Here is a 14,826-nt window from a genome sequence, read left to right as displayed (position 1 = left end):
TATATACTTAATAATTAAGAAGATAGTCTATAGTATGATATAAGAATATTCCAGAAATATCCATATAAAGAAGCAACCATTTAACGAAAAACACACTCACTGTAATCTGGACTTTCCATATCATTCCTCAATTTTCTACAGTCTCTTTACATGGTGCTCAAATCGAAAGATTTTTGAACGTATGAAATATAATCTTCCTAAGCTAATACAGGACAGTATTTCTGACCTGATAAAGTACATTTTTTTTGAACTAATACAATTCAGTATTTTTGAACTAATACGATGCAGTATTTTGGGACTGATACAGTAAAGTAGTTCGAGCTAATACAATGCCGCATTTTGAACCCATAGGTATAGTGCAGTATTTCTCAACTAATACAGGACAGTATTTCTGAACTAATACAATTCAGTATTTTTGAACTAATACAATTCAGTATTTTTGAACTAATACGATGCAGTATTTTTGGACTCATACAGCAAAATAGTTCAAGCTAATACAATGCCGCATTTTGAACCCATAGGTATAGTGCAGTATTTCTCAACTAATACAGGACAGTATTTCTGAACTAATACAATTCAGTATTTTTGAACTAATACAATTCAGTATTTTTGAACTAATACGATGCAGTATTTTTGGACTGATACAGCAAAATAGTTCAAGCTAATACAATGCCGCATTTTGAACCCATAGGTATAGTGCAGTATTTCTCAACTAATACAGGACAGTATTTCTGAACTAATACAATTCAGTATTTTTGAACTAATACAATTCAGTATTTTTGAACTAATACGATGCAGTATTTTTGGACTGATACAGCAAAATAGTTCAAGCTAATACAATGCCGCATTTTGAACCCATAGGTATAGTGCAGTATTTCTCAACTAATACAGGACAGTATTTCTGAACTAATACAATTCAGTATTTTTGAACTAATACAATTTAGTATTTTTGAACTAATACGATGCAGTATTTTTGGACTGATACAGCAAAATAGTTCAAGCTAATACAATGCCGCATTTTGAACCCATAGGTATAGTGCAGTATTTCTCAACTAATACAGGACAGTATTTCTGAACTAATACAATTCAGTATTTTTGAACTAATACAATTCAGTATTTTTGAACTAATACGATGCAGTATTTTTGGACTGATACAGCAAAATAGTTCAAGCTAATACAATGCCGCATTTTGAACCCATAGGTATAGTGCAGTATTTCTCAACTAACACAGGACAGTATTTCTGAACTAATACAATTCAGTATTTTTGAACTAATACGATGCAGTATTTTTGGACTGATACAGCAAAATAGTTCAAGCTAATACAATGCCGCATTTTGAACCCATAGGTATAGTGCAGTATTTCTCAACTAATACAGGACAGTATTTCTGAACTAGTACAGTTCAGTATTTTTGTACGTATACAGTGCAGTATTTTGGAGCTAATACGGTACCGAGTTTGCGAAGTAATAAAGGACAGCATTTTTTGAACTAATACAATACAGTATTTTGGAACTAATACAGCAGAAAGTTTTTGAACTAATACAGTTTAGTATTTTTGTATTTATGCAGTGCAGTATTTTGGAGCTAATACAGAACAGCATTTTTGGCCAATATAGTACAGATATTCTGGAAAGAGCAATGATTATTAAAGTTCCTATTTGAATGTCTAAGACAAATGTTCAATAACCGTCCTTCTGGGCTGGATTTCTGAAGACGTCCAAGAACAACGCACTCGACATGCAGACACTAACCTAACAGTATTTAAGCATGTACACATCACAGCCCACCTTGATACATATTCTGTATCTTCAATTTTTTTTAAATCGGAGCATTGAGCGTTGCTACTGACCCGGTTCTTCACAATTGGGGGGACACGTTTGGAGTGTTTTAAATGGGTTCTATCTGAACTTATCATTAATGGCCTCTCCGCAACGATAAAAGAAAATCCTGGTGATGGATCTCTATTAAAGGCAATCTGTCAAGACGTTGATTGGTTTTAAGAACAAAGGGATTTTCTATTGTTTCCAGTCCCCCTTTAATTTATCGCATTGTAAAATGTATGGCGGAGCGCTGGAATTGTGTTTAGGCTATTGTTCAAGCTATTGTTCTCGTTAACCAATCCACAACGAGACAGATTGTCTTTAAGCATTTAAATTGACGGCCCTTAGTCAGCAAACTGCATTTAATCGTTGTGTCTCCTCAGCAATAGAGCACTTATAGTTTGCTCATATATAACCTAACTTCAAGGCCTCTAATCCAGCGGTATCTTGGCAACTCAGGCTTGGCTATTAACTTGTAAGGCACTACCGAGTTTAGATCATATCTGATCTCCCAAATAAGCTGTCAAATTTCATTTCATAAGGGACTTTTGGAGAATATTATCAGTCATATATGGCAGCTGCAGCTTATGACGTATGTGCAGGCTCTTTTAACCCAAATCAAGAAATTGATCAATTTTTAATGCAACGAGATGCCTCTGTAATAAAATTAAATTCAGTTTCGCTTCAAAGCGCATTCAACACCTGTCTTTAATAATTTATCAAAGCAAATCAAATCTTCACTAGAAATGCGCAAAAAAAGTGTGACAGTTTTTCATGAAATTGTTCCGCATGTAAGGTGAGCTGATTTGCATCTCTTTAAGTCAACAAAGATGACACGAGATCGTTGTTGCTGCGCAGAAACCGCAAAAGCAAAATTACCATTATTCAAGTAATTCCAAATGCTTAGTTGACAAACAGAAAGAGGGTATCATAGCGAAGAAATTAAGGATATGATGCTTTGAAGGAACCTGGAGGTTTTTCTAAAGAGCACATTAAAAAAGACCAGAGGAATTTAACAAAGAAGTTGAGCCTTCGGTTTTTCTCTTCTACGCCACTGGTTGAAACCCTGTGGTACAGTATTCAGCCATATTTCTTTTCCATATTAAAACGAGCACTCAAAAAATTCTTGAATATTGGAAATCATCTCAGTCTTCTTTGGATAGGAGCATAAAATAGTGGAATTGATAGTTGATATTTGCTGCTCAAAAAATTGTTTCTTTCTGAACTTGGTGTTCTTTCAATTCTTACACCATTTCCGCACCTCTCCGGTACAGAGACCGCGGAGGCATTTTGATCTGAGAGGACTCAGCAAAACAAGAAAGTGACATGTGTATTAATGAATCAATATAAACATTTGATTTGCATTTATTGGCGAATATATCTACATTTTGAGAACTAAGCTTTTTTAATAATTAACAAGAGCGATTGATGATGTCACATTGAGCGCCATGATTAGAATATATCGCAAAGTAAATCACCACGAAAAAAGTACACTTTTGAAAATCCAGACTGTTCTTCGGTATTTCTTTGGTAGATCTGGGAATGATGTGGTCATTACGGTCTTTTATTTTGAAAAGGATCATGGCCAGTGATGCCTGGCATGTGTCTGAAAAGAGTGATGACTGTCTTGCAACGACAGGTTACTTGATAGGGACAATGTCTTTTTGGAAATAAAACAGTTTATCTGGCTAGAAAATATTCATGGACACCCAGTGCTAATTAACAGAAAGACAAATCTTTCGGCTCTTATAAGCGGTGGTTTACGCAAATTCAAGTAGTTATAACATAATTTTTTCGGTCGCTCAACGACAGATTCTCAGAAAGGTGGCAATAATTTACTTGATGAAAGAACATCGGTGAAAAAACACGCAACTGTACCAGTTCACATTCCTTGAGTCAATCCCAAATGGACATCTATAAGGATGAAAGTTTGTCCTGCCCTGTACGTTGGAACAAAACTGTACCATTCTTGCAAGAAAGCATCGGTGTCAGCAACAAAACTTTGCCTTAACAACGCGTTGAAAGAATCATTCAACATTGTCGGAGTGGGTGCAAGTAACATCATTCATGAACTCGTATCAAAATGTTTTTGTGTTCCAGTGCCACAGCCTCGTACTAAAGGATTCTTTAAGAACCTATACGAGGACGCTTGCTCAGGTACATTGCGTGCTGCATTTGACAATAAGATTTCATGCCTTTTTCTTCCGCCGTCGATTTTCCGAGCTGGAGCTTCTAGATGAGGGCGATGCTTCGTTTGCGTGCAAAACCGGAGCTGTTCGTATCGTGGGATTTGGCGCAGATTTTGATTTGTCCTTATTTCTAGTTTGCTCACCTAATAAAGAACCATACTTCAGTTTTCCAGCTATTAAAAGGTTATACAAGAGTCAGGGCGGATTTAATGTTTATTAAAGACATATAGTTTAAAATATCAATATAACTGAAAGAAAAAGGGACCGGCATTCGATTGATTGGAAAGAAATGAGTAGGTAACAAAGGAACAGAAATCTGATGGACTTTATACCAAAGCCAGATTTCTACAAGTAGAAGCTCCAAGAGTTGTTTGTAAGCTGATTTGATAACATTCTGGCAGAGTCTGAGTTGATTTAAACACATTCGGGTAGGGTATAAGCTGATTTTGGATTACTACTTATTTAAATGTCCAAGGTTCTTCATACAAGGAACACAATAAACTATTTTCGTAATGGAATTGTCAGTCGATTTTTTGTATTCTTCGGTTTTTAAGTAGGGAAGGAGGAAGAGAGTAACTCGGAGATTGAAACTCGGAGTTGCATCCTCAGGACCGTTATGCTTTTCAAACCGAAGGGTTAAATACGGCATCAAGCAAATCTGGACAGACCAGAAAAAAGCAACAATTATTCTAGCAAAATTCAGGTCAGATGCATCATCAGAACAAATCAAAACTCTACATGATCAAACAAACGCTGAAAAAACCAAAAATACTTTCGATTATCAATGTAAAATCTCGATGAATTGCGATAAGTAGTCGCAATTTACAAGTAACTTCTACATTTGATGAAAGTTAAATTGACTTTCAACCGTCAAATTTCATTGAAGTGCATTATTGTGTGTAAAGATGACCACAAAACACAGAGAAAAGGTAATTATTAAAGTCATATATTCTGATAAAAGATTTCGGTCGGGATTTTAACTGTGGAGAGGTTAATAACAACAAACAGAACAGGGAATATTTTCTTAAGAAGCTGTCTCACCTCGTTCTGTGCGTTTTCTAGAGTCGATTGCAGCAGCCAATGCTGGGTTCGCCAAAGCATTTGAAGACATGAGCTTTACAAAGATTCATAAATTTCATTTAATTTTAATGAGCTGAATGAACCTATTTAAAATTACACTTAAAGAAAGTTTTCGATATCTAAAAAAGGTTACTATGCAACATAACAAAAGGATGAAAAGTTTCTCAACAGCTTCTGACAATAAAAGAAGTTTTTCTGGCTTCTCTATAATTCTCCAACGATAAATCACTTGGTATCGAAAATTTGCGAAACACCTAGATTATACAATCTGCTTTTATTCATCACTAACTAGCTTACGAAGGTAGGTTTTCATAAACACAAAGAAACCAAGCTTATCGAGCAGTTTCCTGGTCCTTCTTCTGGATGTGACCACTTCTCGTGATACCTACACATGGAATTAGAGAAGTGGCGATCCTCTTCATTCTAAGTGAAAGTCTGGTCAACGACTCAAACCACTGACCCTTGGACCTGTAGTCAGTGACATTGACTCATCCTCACACTCGGTACCATGGCACACATTATCCTTCAACTGGCGTTCCTGTTTCCTTTAAATTATCTGATCAATAACATTCTCAAAGTTCTGCTTATTCTTTCTGAATCTTCCTATTATAATGGTTTTAACAGAAATAAACATGTGTTTAGAAAAGGGAAATAGATTGGGGGCTACAACATACCACAAGCGGTAATGGCTTTCCTGCTATGATTGCTGGATCCAAGTATGGTAAAGTGACTTGATCTTTGCTTCTATAAAACAAAAGGAACAAATTGCAAATAATTTAGAGACAAAAGTCTACATGAAACTTATTTGAAACCTTAGAAACCTTCAGCTAGAGGTAGTTAGAATGAAACTTGAGAAATACTAATGCAATACTAGTCCAAGTGTATTGAAGATGGTTTTCAACCGTCTTCATTTTTAAGCCGTAAAATTTGGGGTAAATTACACCTTCAATGAAGTATGTTAGATCTTAGAATTAGTTTCTAAGTCAGAAATAGTGGATTTCCATATTTTAACCATACTTAAAACAAACTTTGAGATGCAAGGATGGCGAAAATACAAATACTTTAACCCTCAAAATACACCAAGTACTGGCGGTATAAGCCTTCAACATATTAATACTATCATGTTTTCTTTATCTAGGTATACAAAGATCTCAATTTAGGTAATATATAGTCTTTCGCCATTGAAAGTACATCTCATAATCAAGAAACGTCATAGAAATTGTGACTGGTTTGTAATTTTGTTTACTTTGCTGAATGTCTCGCAGCTGAATCACCGGACTGGCCCTGGTCAAACATTATATTATCGTAAGTATCTGTGTGCAAAACAGCTTGGCTACAAACCCAGCTACAAGAAAAAGCAAAAAATTCAAGTTAAAAGAAGAAACAGTCTTAGTCAATTTACAATGTCGGACTAACATTGTGTTTCACTCTTCAAAAGGATCCATCAATGCAGAGGCACATGTAGGAAATGGGGGGCTTAATTCAAATTGGAAAGTAGAGGGGCCAAGGGCAAATCAAAGACACGTAACAAAAGATTTGGCAGAAAGCTCTATTGCTTTGCAAAAAAGTGGGGACGTAGCCTCTGACCCCCGTTGTCGGAAGCCTTCGGAAATGGGAGAGTAGGGGCTGGGCAAGCAGAAGGGGTAACTCTGAGCACCACAGGAAGTCAGAAACTCAGGGGTTTGAAGGCTGCAAAGACCCCTTTATTGAGTAAGTCAAGGGGCAAAACCCCGGCTGCTGTAGCAATTTTGGATTATTTGTGGTAAAATTGCCCTCATGTATGAAGAATCTACCAAATATGCCTAGTTAAAAGAGGAAGCTTCTTTCAAAGGAGGGAATCGTTTACATCGAACAGTCCCCACTCCCTTGCTTACTCAAATAGTCTTAGAACATGATGTATTCCTAATTGAATAGGCAAAAGCTGGTCACGTTAGACGAAATGAAAGAGAAAAATCGAAACAAAGAAACACACAAGGACAGGTTATTCCCTATCAAATAACCATAGTATGGTCTCGCTCCCAAACTTAGTGAACTAGGCCAAAATAACGGTAATCCATGAGTAATTCCATTTTCTACATTTCAGTCAGTTTGCAGTTGATTCATTTCAAGTTGAACATTCAGAGATATTTGTTGCTGTCAAAACCTAAGAATTCTACATAGATTTTTAAAAAGTTTCTTTCCGCGAAGGTTTCACCAAACACAGGAATGTCTCTCTTCCAATGCTGTACAGCATCGATTCACTATTCAAAATGCGATGTTCAATTATAAATATATACTAAGTTTAATTCTATTTGCGTTAATACCGACTGTTGACTCTTGCTTTTGTCACAAAACAAATATAAATTTTAGTGTTAGTTTTTGTTCAATATTTGTCTTTGGAAATAATGAAAGCAAGCCCGTTACGTTATTTCAAAAAGAATTTCTTTTGTTTAACTCACCTATATGTCATGTCCTTTTTAAAATCTTTCTCGCTTGAGGCGTTCGACACATTTGATGGAGATGCCATTTCTCTTTGAGCTGTGAAAGGACAGTATGGAGAATGATATTTACTCTCTCGCTAAACTTCATTGCGATGAATAGCATATTAACAGATTTCCTAAGCAAGGATAACCTCCGTTAAATAGATGACATACTGACGCTACTTCGCTGCCACACCTCGCTTGGCTGATGTGACGACGGGCGGCACTAGAAACATTTTCTGAGGGGGAGGGGTGTACAGAAGTACTTAGACACTGCTTCAATTCAAGAACCTCTTTACGCAGATTTTTGTCGTGATATGCAGATAATTCTAGTAAGAAGTAAGAGTGAGCGAGAATATATTGGTGTGGGAGCAGCTTTAATAACGGGGGGAGGGGGAGGATTGGGTCGGGAAAATTGACCTCACATGAAGGTTTGGAGTTCTAGCTGTCTCCTACGCAAAATGGCAACTTGATGGGTAAAAAGAGATACATTGAATAGTTTAAGATCCACCTCGCTCTTTACATTTTACCAGATTTAAAGGTATGTTTGATGGTGACATCTAAAAGGCGCAGCTCTTTAAATGTAGTACTGTAGTAATTAGATAAGGTCTTCTAAAAATACACAGTGCCACTCCATTCAATTTATCGTATTTCTGCGTATAATGATATTAAGTGATTACAAATATAAATGTATAACAAACCAGAGAAATATTCCACTCTGTGTGGCGTCCTCTTCTTCGACGGTGGTCGTACAGTCAAATTTGGTTTTGCTTGTTGCAGCTTCTTGAACAGTTCGTATCGCTTCGAAGGAGCTGAGGACAAGATAGAGCTTTAAATTAAAGTTATCAAGCAAAATGACAAAAAATATAACACGAGTGACGTATAATATAAGCCCATACACCGGACGTATGGTATGAATAATGGAGCGAGCCACGGATGATCACAGCGATTGAAACGACTGTATCAACACTATATAGCTATTACCCGAATTATATATACTCGTTGGTGGCAAAACGTCGATACACCATAGGCTAAGATACAATAGCAATGTCCACACAGAGACAGCCAATATTTTAAGGTCAGAGATTTGGATGCCTCACTGTCTGTGTTGCCTGCCTCAAGTATTCAGCGATGCTTCAAAGGCAGCACTGGCTGGACAATCAGGGTTTAGGATAAAAGTCTTTTGTATGAATGCCATTGCATTTAGGTAAACAATCCTTTGTTTTATTTACCGTTTATCTCGAAATACTGACCACCTTTATTAAAATATTGGCATGATCGCATTTGCATTAGTTTTGCTGTTTAATTTGTGACAGTTGCAAAGTCGCCTTACTGATGCAAAAGCAAATATACGCTAGTTCATATTACCGCAAGACTGATGAAGACAATCGTTACGTTTCAAAATTAATTGTAAGAACCAGTAAACTAAAGTTCAGGCTGGTGTTCTAAACTTCTTCGAAATTTTGAAGCTTTCATTTTCATAAATGGTAGGCATCATTTGCTATTTGCCAACAAAGTTTGGTTTTCATAATTTGAGTGAGACATGTATTATTCGCCGATAAGTTTGAAAATTCACCAAAAAAGCACTCCCAGATGCAAAAAATTCCTCGTTTTTGAGATGAAATTTTCTAGGGGGTTTCACAACATGTATTTTTCTTCCTCTTTAGAAAAAGATGGTTACTTTTGAGGGGAGGCGTGGGGCAGATTTTGGCGAAAAATCTGTGTAAAGAAGCTTTCAAAACTGGTTCAGAATTTCTTTTACACATTGAGGTTGATAGATAAACAAATTGAATGGGGGGGGGGGGGGGAAGGGGTCAGAAAGATTGATGTCACGCAAAATGGAAACTTGATGGGTAAAAAGAGATACATTGAAATCTATCCCAAAACATTTGTTCATCTTCTTTAACTGCTAGGAAAAAGCTGTATCAAGCAGTTTTAACAAAAGAGAAAAAGGGTTTTCTTATTTACACATAACGGAAAATAAACCCAAAATAAACTGTATTTTTCAGGTACCTATTCCGAGGAAATTCTTCTTTCGACCACTAGTATTCATCTTCTTCATTCTTTTCATCATCAGCTCAGCAGTTGCTGAATTCTGGAATCCCCTGTTTTGATCAAAGAAACAACAAGATCATTAGGTACTAGAATGAGTAAAAATAACCTTTTACCCTGAATATTTTCTAATCAGCTGCAACTAAGAAGCCTGTTTTTGAAGGATATTGATAATCCATATAAATCAAACCTACATTTCCTGTTTAATCAATAATCACGCAATAATCCCAATATTCAACAAAAGAAATCATTTAGGCAAACAATACAATCCAAAGTCAGGTTTTGAAAATCCATGATAATCCTTAATCACAGATAATCCATTGAAAACATCGCAACATAATCTCAATAATCCTTTAAAAATTTGCAAAACAAAAATCGACCAATGAAAACCCCTAAAAACCCTATGTCATAAAAAACGATCGAGTCACAATTGAAATTTTATCTTTCCAACATCTGATGATTTCTGAATTAGCTACGAAATTCTTTAACAAAACCGTGTTTCTAGCTAGGGGATGATTATTAAAAAGCAAACAAAAGAAATATTCAGGGGCAGAAACTTGGTCAAATGTTGGGGGGGGAGCCTATTGTTTTCATAAGATGACGCAAACCTTTCCCATTGTTTTAGAACAAATGACCATTGTCCTCCAAAATAGTGGGAGGCGGCTGCCCCCTCGACCCCCCTAAGATGCAAACAACTGGAAATATTACTACCGCTTAAGCTTTCGCCAGTAACGCCAGCAATGAACTGTTGCAATGGCCTGACCAAGACCGAAAGTAAAGCCATTAAAAAGATTTTATCTATTACAACAAAACTCGTTAGTTTTTCGTTCATTTTTGCGGAAGGTTTTCAAATTTCGGCCAATCGGATGAAGAAATGAAACAATTTTCTGGCTTCAGATTTCACTGTATCAGCTAATGTATTTTGGCGAAAAAGAAAATTGGCGAAAAACGACAGAAAAAATGGATGGGAGGTTGGTGTAACATATGTAATCGCTCTTAGAGAAATTATCGATCGAAAGGAAAGCTGGATCCAAGCAAAACTGCCCCCCCCCCCTCACCCTCTGATTCAGCTATTGAAAAATAAAAATTTAAGCAGCTCACAAATGAAGCAAATTTATCTGGTACCATGATGCTAAATCTTTAACATCTGTTAATCCCAGTTAATTGCTTCAATAATTGATCAGGTTTCGATAAAAGATTAAACTTAATTCCCGGTACTCTTACTAAAACCTTAATGTGTTAATATAAAAAGTTGGTTTAATTAATTTTAAAATAGTTAGTATTGCATGTTATTAACTTGAAAGAAAGTAAAGAAAAAAGACTACCGCACAACTGCCACTTACCACTCCGTCAAAATCTCTTCTTTTTTCCTCGATAAAACCGTCTCTGCGACTGTGCTGGATCGATCACTTTCTTCGGGACTCATCTCCAGATTCAAAGGTTCTACAACCCTCCCTTCTGGAGTTCTTGGAAAAGACTGCCAGGCATGCTTTGGTGCATCTTCCGGTTCAATCTGAAGTCAATAAAACATACATGAAGTTTATAATCTAATAACTTAATCTTTCATGCTGCACGTGTTTGAGTCGAATGAATATATCTATCTACCATGCGGACATTACATAAGTTGGTTCAGGGCACCTTTTATATGCATACTTAAGGTAGGTTATTCACATTTATAATTGTGACAAATAATATTGTTATCAGCACTTGTAATACAAGATCAAAAGTGGAGAGGGGGGGAAGGCAAGATAAATTACAAACTGGATGCAAACGATATTCTACTTATGATGGACCTTGTTTGCAAAAGTGTGGGGAGGAGATGGCAAAGCCCCAGCGCTAGTCGTCGAAGGGACTGGAAACAGGGTAGGAAAAGTAGTTAAAAGGCAATCGTCATATATAAAAGGGGCAATCAATATTAGCCAATCAATGAGCGTGTGAGTGGAATCACACTCACTGATTGGTCTATATATGATTGAAAAAAGACTTAAGCCCCTATAGTATCTGTGGATTTCTTTGAAGCAAGGTTGTCTAATAGTTATTCATTGGGTTTCACAACTATTTTCATTAAGTCATTGCTAGAAATAAAACAGGAATTGAGACGCTTTACAATACGATATACAAAAGGATCGAAATAAACATGGATATGACTTTTCAAGGCAGTAAAATAACAGGTGGAAATAGTGACTTTGATTAATATTGTGCACTTAATAAAGTCCTTTCCTGGTCAACAAGTTGTTCATGGTACCAGAAAGTGTCATATTATGTTTTACCTCCTTTTTGGTTGCGTCCTCATCGGTTGCTGAAAAAACAGGATTCCTGAAATGGAGAGATGAAGAAATAATAACAAGGGGATTCCAGGGGATTGTAGGGGGTCCTAAGGGGGTTCTAAGGGGGCTCTAACGGGCAATTGCTGATCTGACAATGAAAAGACTGAAGAAGATGAATAAAAGTAGACAGAAGAAAAGTTTCTTTGGGATCGGTACCAAAAACATTGTAGTCCCTTTTGGGTTTTTCTTTTCTTTAAATGTAAATGACAAATTTTTGTCTTTGTCAAATAATTTTGGTATAGATGCTTTCCCTATACAGTTTAAAGGAGAAGACAAAAAAACTCTTTTGGGTAGCCACCCAAGGCAGTGCAGTTCTTTTCATCAAGAAATTGAAGAGATGTGATATACATTTAACCCCTTTTTCATGTTTCAAGGAAGTCCCAACGGATGCTTAAAGACTAAAAAGTCTGTGAAAAAAACAGAAATTGAAATACGAAAAAAACAAAATGTAAGATAAGCTAGCTTGTGGCAAAGCAAAAGAAAGATTTTAAAGAAGTGTGAAATTGTGAGAGAAGCAAGGGTTGAAACAATCCATGCCCAGTTGTGGGTTCAAACAAGCTAATTAGAAAAAGCGAGCTAGTGACTGTTGCCCAATCAGTGCTCCAACCAGTGCCCCAATCAGTGCTCCAACCAGTGCCCTTCGAACCCCGGCTCCGGTGTACCTGTCCTGGTATTTTAAAGGGCATGTGTCGTGAACATGATTGGCTAATGCAATACAATTATCTTGTCTGCTTCGTACAACGCATGGAATCGAGGTGATGAAACAATGGAATTCCACTCCGAACGCTTTTGTTTTATTAGCCAACTGTTAATGCGACATATGCCCTTTAAATGGCTGCAAGTCAAATCAAATCTGCTCATACCTTGGAGGAAGCTGAGAAGTGCTCATTGGCCGCCATTCTTGGCCTTCGTGGAAATCAAATTCATTGAGATCGACCTCTTCGTCGTAGTTGAAATCATCCTCATCATCACTAGCTTTTGCAAGACTGTCTCGAATCGACTCCAAAGCAAAAGACAGAACACGGCGTATTCTGTAGCCTCGATAAATGGCCTGAAAGAGTTCAAGTATATCAGCTTTCTACCAAAACATACCCAGTGAAAAAAACATCAACAATTTTGGGATATTCAAGCACAAAACCCAATGCCGACAGAACTTCTCAGGGCCTTATGCACAAAAAAGGTCCGTTTAATTCTAATCATGATTGTATTCAATTATTGTTTCTATTTTTCGCACAAGAAAAGCCCCAACTGTAACTAAATCTGGCTTGCGACCATTTTAAGACCTTCTAATACTTTCTGACACTCCTCAGAGCACAAAACGTCAGAAAAATGATGGAAACTTCTAAAGAAGAAAACATAAATACCCAGTTGCAGATCGAAATAGGCAAATCAGAAATATGACGATTTGATGATAATCAGTGCCGCTTGCCTATTGAAAATGTTACCAATGGAGTCCCAACGTGAAAAATAACTCCTTGTTTTGTCCCTACACATATTGTATGTTGAGCTTATATTTATGCCTATAAAGTTAATAATTTATTTACGGCATGTAACAAGACAGACCTGAATTTTTGTTGCAGCTAACTGCTCCTCGGCTGAGAAAACTTTTGCGGCCTCAGAACCTGGTTTTTCAACCTCCTGCAACGATCAAACAGAAAGTCTGCTTCAAGCCATCAAGCTTAGAAATCATTTTACGCAAAAAAGTTCATAGCATAAACGACAGCTTACTAGAAAGGTATCAAGTGATTATGATTAATGATTGCGTTGATTGACGATTGATGATTACGTTGATCGATGTTGATTGATGGTTAATGATTAATAATGATTGATGTTGATTGATGATGTTGATAATAATTTCAATCTAAACAGTTGTCATCAGTTCATTGATCCTGCCATATCTCAGTAATGGATTGCCAATTCTTTACTCGTTCATAATCGTGTAAAGTGTTTCAATTGTTTAAGTCCGACTAACTCCTGGTATCAAATAATTAAGTTCAGATCCCCCCGTTTCTTTAAAACAAATTGATTTTTAAAGAGAGAGAGAGGGGGGGTTGGGGAAGCGTGAAGTTGTATGTTAAATCAATTCACCGTACCTCGACGTTAGTTTCCTTATGATCCGCAATCACGTCACAGATTTCAGTAGAGATTTGGCTGGTATCAATTTCTAGCGGCTGTTCCCTCAGAACAGTTACGTCATCAGGTGAATGCATTACTTCAGTGGCCATTTGCAGTCCTTGGTCACGTGATTCATTGATCTTTGGTTGTTCACTGAAAGCGAAATCAGGTGATATCAGATGACTGAAAACATGCAACAAACATGCAAAAATTTTGTTTCTGCGACAAAAATCGTCCGTGTGCTAGGCTTAAAATACTTACTTTTGGTTGTCAATGGGTTGGGTTTGTCCATAATTCACGTGCTGCTGCAGATAATTTACAACCAACTTGAAAAATTCTACTCTTTCTTTGTTCTGCAAAACAAATAAGTGCTAACGCTTTAGAAGAAGGCATTAAAAGGGCCGTTACAAGATAAACAGCACATTTGACAAAAAATAAAGAATTTTGATATTCATCATGTAATAAAGGACCATGAACCGTTCGCAGCCTAGTTGTTTTCTTTCTGGTTCAATGATAAGAAATAACATAAGTTGAATAAAAATTGGACAAACCTCTATTTCTAACTTCTTTAATTCGTAATAGTAAGGGTTTTGCGTTCCATCAAGGTTTCTGAGGATAAATAAGTCAAAAAGTACTTAAAAATTCAATTGATTTATTTTGCCTGCCCTCTTTTATGTCATTCTGTTGTCTATCATGGAAGCGTTTAAACATGGCATTGTTTATCATCTGTTTTAGTTCTCCGATACAATTTATTGGCATTTAGTATTCAGCTCACTCCCCAAC

The 14,826-nt window shown here is 36.6% G+C and overlaps 1 protein-coding gene across 1 annotated transcript in view; it reads right to left on the bottom strand.

The window, feature by feature from the left end:
• Positions 1 to 2,589: 2,589 nt before the first annotated feature.
• LOC135695588 (uncharacterized) overlaps positions 2,590 to 14,826 on the bottom strand; it is a 40,149-nt gene continuing 27,912 nt past the window's right edge. The window contains exons 20-33 of the mRNA XM_065214718.2: positions 14,595 to 14,652; positions 14,305 to 14,396; positions 14,022 to 14,196; positions 13,492 to 13,566; positions 12,792 to 12,979; positions 11,872 to 11,917; positions 10,945 to 11,114; positions 9,563 to 9,654; positions 8,251 to 8,361; positions 7,529 to 7,607; positions 6,337 to 6,435; positions 5,765 to 5,834; positions 5,052 to 5,124; positions 2,590 to 4,153 (exon numbers count right to left, since the gene is read on the bottom strand). Of these exons, the coding sequence (XP_065070790.2) occupies positions 4,011 to 4,153; positions 5,052 to 5,124; positions 5,765 to 5,834; positions 6,337 to 6,435; positions 7,529 to 7,607; positions 8,251 to 8,361; positions 9,563 to 9,654; positions 10,945 to 11,114; positions 11,872 to 11,917; positions 12,792 to 12,979; positions 13,492 to 13,566; positions 14,022 to 14,196; positions 14,305 to 14,396; positions 14,595 to 14,652 (1,471 nt within the window). The 3' untranslated portion in view covers positions 2,590 to 4,010. The remainder of the gene's footprint in view (positions 4,154 to 5,051; positions 5,125 to 5,764; positions 5,835 to 6,336; positions 6,436 to 7,528; positions 7,608 to 8,250; positions 8,362 to 9,562; positions 9,655 to 10,944; positions 11,115 to 11,871; positions 11,918 to 12,791; positions 12,980 to 13,491; positions 13,567 to 14,021; positions 14,197 to 14,304; positions 14,397 to 14,594; positions 14,653 to 14,826) is intronic.

This window comes from Rhopilema esculentum, chromosome 2 (assembly GCF_057945365.1).
Source record: "Rhopilema esculentum isolate cy_ngs chromosome 2, ASM5794536v1, whole genome shotgun sequence".
Classification (NCBI taxonomy): Eukaryota; Metazoa; Cnidaria; class Scyphozoa; order Rhizostomeae; family Rhizostomatidae; genus Rhopilema; species Rhopilema esculentum.
Note: the sequence above shows the minus strand (reverse complement) of the source record. Positions and strands in the feature narration are given on the sequence as shown.